This window comes from Callionymus lyra, chromosome 15, assembly GCF_982586985.1.
Source record: "Callionymus lyra chromosome 15, fCalLyr1.hap1.1, whole genome shotgun sequence".
NCBI lineage: Eukaryota > Metazoa > Chordata > Actinopteri > Syngnathiformes > Callionymidae > Callionymus > Callionymus lyra.
The window spans coordinates 1,722,524-1,729,263 of NC_141832.1; the positions used below are offsets into that span (position 1 = coordinate 1,722,524).

At 35.3% G+C, this 6,740-nt stretch overlaps 1 protein-coding gene across 1 annotated transcript in view; it reads left to right on the top strand.

Moving 5' to 3' along the window:
* Nucleotides 1–324: 324 nt before the first annotated feature.
* The window catches only part of mcm5 (minichromosome maintenance complex component 5), a 15,873-nt gene continuing 9,457 nt past the window's right edge, over nucleotides 325–6,740 (top strand). Inside the window, exons 1-4 of the mRNA XM_087808977.1 lie at nucleotides 325–584; nucleotides 721–847; nucleotides 5,311–5,439; nucleotides 6,501–6,673. Of these exons, the coding sequence (XP_087665103.1) occupies nucleotides 421–584; nucleotides 721–847; nucleotides 5,311–5,439; nucleotides 6,501–6,673 (593 nt within the window). The 5' untranslated portion in view covers nucleotides 325–420. The remainder of the gene's footprint in view (nucleotides 585–720; nucleotides 848–5,310; nucleotides 5,440–6,500; nucleotides 6,674–6,740) is intronic.

Genomic DNA, 6,740 nt, shown 5'->3' on the forward strand with positions numbered 1-6,740 from the left:
GTGACGTCAGTACAGAATAAACTTGTATAAAAAAAGAATAAGATACATTTCATTCTCTTTAATTCACAAACGTTCAAATATCTTTTGTTTGAATCTTTGACTGAAGAGTTTTCAGCCTCGTGCTTCTCTTGCCTTCTTCTCTTGTCTGTTTCGCGCCAATACCACCGCTGACCACGCCTCCAACTATGACGACACGTTTATTTTCTTTCCATTTCACCCAATCGCTGCCTTCCGCTTCCGCTCTCGGCCAATCAGCGCGCAGCAAGGGGGCGGAGCTCCGGCGAATCGCGGGAAACACACCGAAAGCGGGTCACTTTTTTCCCGCGAAACCTCCCTGACAGCATCTTCGTCTGAGACGACCCGGATCACCCGGACCTTCAGAACCAGAACCAGAGTTCTTCCACCCTCCGAGGCTCCAGCATGTCCGGCTTCGACGACGCGGGGATCTACTACAGCGACAGCTTCGGCGGCGCAGACGCGCACGATGATGGACACAAGCGGGTCCAGATCAAGAAGCGGTTCCGAGAGTTCCTGCGACAGTTCAGGGTCGGAACCGATCGAACCGGCTTCACCTACAAATACAGGTTTGGACCCGCTTTTTGGACTCTGATGGTTGGGAAGTGTCATGGCGGCAATGACGAGACTGTTTGTGTAGAAAAATGAACTTTTTCAACAGTTTTTAACCAAAGTTTGTGGTTCAATTCCTTGTTTGTGCCTCAGAGACGAGCTGAAGAGACACTACACTCTGGGCGAGTACTGGGTCGAGGTGGAGATGGAGGACCTGGCGAGTTTCGACGAGGATCTGTCGGACTGTCTCTACAAACTTCCCTCTGACAACCTGCCGCTGGTAAAATAATAATAATGTTGATAATAATGATAATAATAATGTTAATAATGATGATAATAATAATGTTAATAATGATGATAATAATAATGTTAATAATGATGATAATAATAATGTTAATAGTGTTGATAATAATAAAAATAAATCTCTTCAGACTCTCGAACCATCACCACAGTCTCCTCAGTTACTAAGTAATCCGATTACAAAGTAACTGCAGTCGTTACTTGATTTCTAAAGTTATTAAACCGAATTAAAAGTCACAACAAAACTAGTTTCATTAACTCTCGCGATATTGTTAAAACTTAAAAAAACATATTTAAAGCTGAGTATAATGTGTATTAAAAACGTCACGCCTGAAAAGTAACACAAATAGATTAAATAAAACCTGTAAAGTAAGACTTTAAATGACGTGAATACATTTAAAAAATGCATAAAAGTCGTAATTCTTGACTTGTTTCAACGTATTTTTGACTTTTTCTTTTAATAAAAAGGTTAAAAAAGAGTCTTAACTTGATCTGAGACGTTGAACTGTTTAACATCGTAACTTTAATTACAATATTTCACAGAAGAATAAATAAAAGACAATGATGTGAACAAGATAACAGTTTAAACTTAAAACTAACTTAAACCATCACATGGAGGTGGTTTATGATAAACAAACATTTGGAACCAGTTTGAACGTGTAGTTAAGAAGTTATTATTGATGTATTGCATGAAAAAATATGTAAAGTATGTATAGAAATGTAAAGTGACCTGAAGTGAATGTGAGATCATTGTGTTACATTTGGACTTGTGTAGTTAAGCAATAAAAAAAACGCGAATCAAAATGTTTTTAATTAGGACAAAATAACGTCATTTATCAATTCAAATGTGATTTTAGTCGACACAGAATTTAGCATCGACTAGAAAACAGGTGAGAATTTAGTTACAACCCGTTAGTTTTTAACTCATCGACCGGTAAAGATCTATGAGAGTAACAGTAGTAACTTGTATTAAAGGTAAAGATCTATGAAAGTAACAGTAGTAACTTGTATTAAAGGTAAAGATCTATGAAAGTAACAGTAGTAACTTGTATTAAAGGTAAAGATCTATGAGAGTAACAGTAGTAACTTGTATTAAAGGTAAAGATCTATGAGAGTAACAGTAGTAACTTGTATTAAAGGTAAAGATCTATGAGAGTAACAGTAGTAACTTGTATTAAAGGTAAAGATCTATGAGAGTAACAGTAGTAACTTGTATTAAAGGTAAAGATCTATGAAAGTAACAGTAGTAACTTGTATTAAAGGTAAAGATCTATGAAAGTAACAGTAGTAACTTGTATTAAAGGTAAAGATCTATGAGAGTAACAGTAGTAACTTGTATTAAAGGTAAAGATCTATGAAAGTAACAGTAGTAACTTGTATTAAAGGTAAAGATCTATGAGAGTAACAGTAGTAACTTGTATTAAAGGTAAAGATCTATGAGAGTAACAGTAGTAACTTGTATTAAAGGTAAAGATCTATGAAAGTAACAGTAGTAACTTGTATTAAAGGTAAAGATCTATGAGAGTAACAGTAGTAACTTGTATTAAAGGTAAAGATCTATGAAAGTAACAGTAGTAACTTGTATTAAAGTTAAAGATCTATGAAAGTAACAGTAGTAACTTGTATTAAAGGTAAAGATCTATGAAAGTAACAGTAGTAACTTGTATTAAAGGTAAAGATCTATGAAAGTAACAGTAGTAACTTGTATTAAAGGTAAAGATCTATGAAAGTAACAGTAGTAACTTGTATTAAAGGTAAAGATCTATGAGAGTAACAGTAGTAACTTGTATTAAAGGTAAAGATCTATGAGAGTAACAGTAGTAACTTGTATTAAAGGTAAAGATCTATGAAAGTAACAGTAGTAACTTGTATTAAAGGTAAAGATCTATGAAAGTAACAGTAGTAACTTGTATTAAAGGTAAAGATCTATGAAAGTAACAGTAGTAACTTGTATTAAAGGTAAAGATCTATGAGAGTAACAGTAGTAACTTGTATTAAAGGTAAAGATCTATGAGAGTAACAGTAGTAACTTGTATTAAAGGTAAAGATCTATGAAAGTAACAGTAGTAACTTGTATTAAAGGTAAAGATCTATGAGAGTAACAGTAGTAACTTGTATTAAAGGTAAAGATCTATGAAAGTAACAGTAGTAACTTGTATTAAAGGTAAAGATCTATGAGAGTAACAGTAGTAACTTGTATTAAAGGTAAAGATCTATGAGAGTAACAGTAGTAACTTGTATTAAAGGTAAAGATCTATGAAAGTAACAGTAGTAACTTGTATTAAAGGTAAAGATCTATGAGAGTAACAGTAGTAACTTGTATTAAAGGTAAAGATCTATGAGAGTAACAGTAGTAACTTGTATTAAAGGTAAAGATCTATGAGAGTAACAGTAGTAACTTGTATTAAAGGTAAAGATCTATGAAAGTAACAGTAGTAACTTGTATTAAAGGTAAAGATCTATGAGAGTAACAGTAGTAACTTGTATTAAAGGTAAAGATCTATGAGAGTAACAGTAGTAACTTGTATTAAAGGTAAAGATCTATGAAAGTAACAGTAGTAACTTGTATTAAAGGTAAAGATCTATGAGAGTAACAGTAGTAACTTGTATTAAAGGTAAAGATCTATGAGAGTAACAGTAGTAACTTGTATTAAAGGTAAAGATCTATGAGAGTAACAGTAGTAACTTGTATTAAAGGTAAAGATCTATGAAAGTAACAGTAGTAACTTGTATTAAAGGTAAAGATCTATGAAAGTAACAGTAGTAACTTGTATTAAAGGTAAAGATCTATGAAAGTAACAGTAGTAACTTGTATTAAAGGTAAAGATCTATGAAAGTAACAGTAGTAACTTGTATTAAAGGTAAAGATCTATGAGAGTAACAGTAGTAACTTGTATTAAAGGTAAAGATCTATGAGAGTAACAGTAGTAACTTGTATTAAAGGTAAAGATCTATGAAAGTAACAGTAGTAACTTGTTTTAAAGGTAAAGATCTATGAGAGTAACAGTAGTATTTTGTATTAAAGGTAAAGATCTATGAGAGTAACAGTAGTAACTTGTATTAAAGGTAAAGATCTATGAGAGTAACAGTAGTAACTTGTATTAAAGGTAAAGATCTATGAAAGTAACAGTAGTAACTTGTATTAAAGGTAAAGATCTATGAGAGTAACAGTAGTAACTTGTATTAAAGGTAAAGATCTATGAGAGTAACAGTAGTAACTTGTATTAAAGGTAAAGATCTATGAGAGTAACAGTAGTAACTTGTATTAAAGGTAAAGATCTATGAAAGTAACAGTAGTAACTTGTATTAAAGGTAAAGATCTATGAAAGTAACAGTAGTAACTTGTATTAAAGGTAAAGATCTATGAAAGTAACAGTAGTAACTTGTATTAAAGGTAAAGATCTATGAGAGTAACAGTAGTAACTTGTATTAAAGGTAAAGATCTATGAAAGTAACAGTAGTAACTTGTATTAAAGGTAAAGATCTATGAAAGTAACAGTAGTAACTTGTATTAAAGGTAAAGATCTATGAAAGTAACAGTAGTAACTTGTATTAAAGGTAAAGATCTATGAAAGTAACAGTAGTAACTTGTATTAAAGGTAAAGATCTATGAAAGTAACAGTAGTAACTTGTATTAAAGGTAAAGATCTATGAAAGTAACAGTAGTAACTTGTATTAAAGGTAAAGATCTATGAAAGTAACAGTAGTAACTTGTATTAAAGGTAAAGATCTATGAAAGTAACAGTAGTAACTTGTATTAAAGGTAAAGATCTATGAGAGTAACAGTAGTAACTTGTATTAAAGGTAAAGATCTATGAAAGTAACAGTAGTAACTTGTATTAAAGGTAAAGATCTATGAAAGTAACAGTAGTAACTTGTATTAAAGGTAAAGATCTATGAGAGTAACAGTAGTAACTTGTATTAAAGGTAAAGATCTATGAGAGTAACAGTAGTAACTTGTATTAAAGGTAAAGATATATGAAAGTAACAGTAGTAACTTGTATTAAAGGTAAAGATCTATGAAAGTAACAGTAGTAACTTGTATTAAAGGTAAAGATCTATGAAAGTAACAGTAGTAACTTGTATTAAAGGTAAAGATCTATGAAAGTAACAGTAGTAACTTGTATTAAAGGTAAAGATCTATGAGAGTAACAGTAGTAACTTGTATTAAAGGTAAAGATCTATGAGAGTAACAGTAGTAACTTGTATTAAAGGTAAAGATCTATGAAAGTAACAGTAGTAACTTGTATTAAAGGTAAAGATCTATGAAAGTAACAGTAGTAACTTGAATTAAAGGTAAAGATCTATGAAAGTAACAGTAGTAACTTGTATTAAAGGTAAAGATCTATGAAAGTAACAGTAGTAACTTGTATTAAACGATGGTAACTGTTGTTTCCACTGCTGGTGACGATGTGTTTGTGTTGTTGTGTGTTTGTGTTGCAGCTGGAAGAGGCGGCGAAGGAGGTCGCAGACGAGGTCACTCGACCTCGACCTCTCGGGGAAGAGAACATGGAGGACGTTCAGGTCATGTTGAGGAGCGACGCTCACCACTCGTCCATCCGCGGCCTGAAGGTGAAGATGTTAGTGTGTCGACGTGTGTCACGATACAAGGATGTATAGTGTAGTAACGAGTATATATGTGCAGTACTTGAAGAAGTCGTAACTGCTTTCATTGGTTTCACCAAAATATGTCCAAACATCAACTTTAAAAGCTGCTGGACTCACTGTATCCTCTCGTCCTCAGTCATCAGTGTATCCTCTCGTCCTCAGTCATCACTGTATCCTCTCGTCCTTAGTCATCAGTGTATCCTCTCGTCCTTAGTCATCAGTGTATCCTCTAGTCCTCAGTCATCAGTGTATCCTCTCGTCCTCAGTCATCAGTGTATCCTCTCGTCCTCAGTCATCACTGTATCCTCTCGTCCTTAGTCATCAGTGTATCCTCTCGTCCTCAGTCATCACTGTATCCTCTCTTCCTCAGTCATCACTGTATCCTCTCGTCCTCAGTCATCAGTGTATCCTCTCGTCCTCAGTCATCACTGTATCCTCTCGTCCTCAGTCATCTCTGTATCCTCTCGTCCTCAGTCATCTCTGTATCCTCTAGTCCTCAGTCATCTCTGTATCCTCTCGTCCTCAGTCATCTCTGTATCCTCTAGTCCTCAGTCATCCCTGTATCCTCTCGTCCTCAGACATTGTATCCTCTCGTCCTCAGTCATCAGTGTATCCTCTCGTCCTCAGTCATCACTGTATCCTCTCGTCCTCAGTCATCTCTGTATCCTCTCGTCCTCAGTCATCTCTGTATCCTCTAGTCCTCAGTCATCTCTGTATCCTCTCGTCCTCAGTCATCTCTGTATCCTCTAGTCCTCAGTCATCCCTGTATCCTCTCGTCCTCAGACATTGTATCCTCTCGTCCTCAGTCATCACTGTATCCTCTCGTCCTCAGTCATCATTCTTACTTTAGCTGCTGAGGATGTAACGACTGCTGCCATCTAGAGGCTGGAAGTTGTATTGCAAACATATTGCAATTGCAAACACAAAAATGAACAAACTTGTGAATATTTACGTGTAATTCCTAAACAATATAGTATAAATAGATACAAATGAAGTGACTCTAGACCAACGTTCTTCCTCCACAGTCGGAGCAAGTGTCTCGTATGGTGAAGATTCACGGCATCATCATCTCGGCGACGGCGGTCAAAGCTAAAGCCACGAGGATCTGCCTTCAGTGTCGCGGCTGCAGAGCCTTGATCAACAACATCCAGCTGCCGCCGGGCCTGCAGGGATACGCTCTGCCGCGCAAGTGCAACCAGTGCGTGGATCCAGTGCCGCCGCCTGGAGACCCTCACTGACCTGGTGTGTGTCTGTGTGTGTGTGTG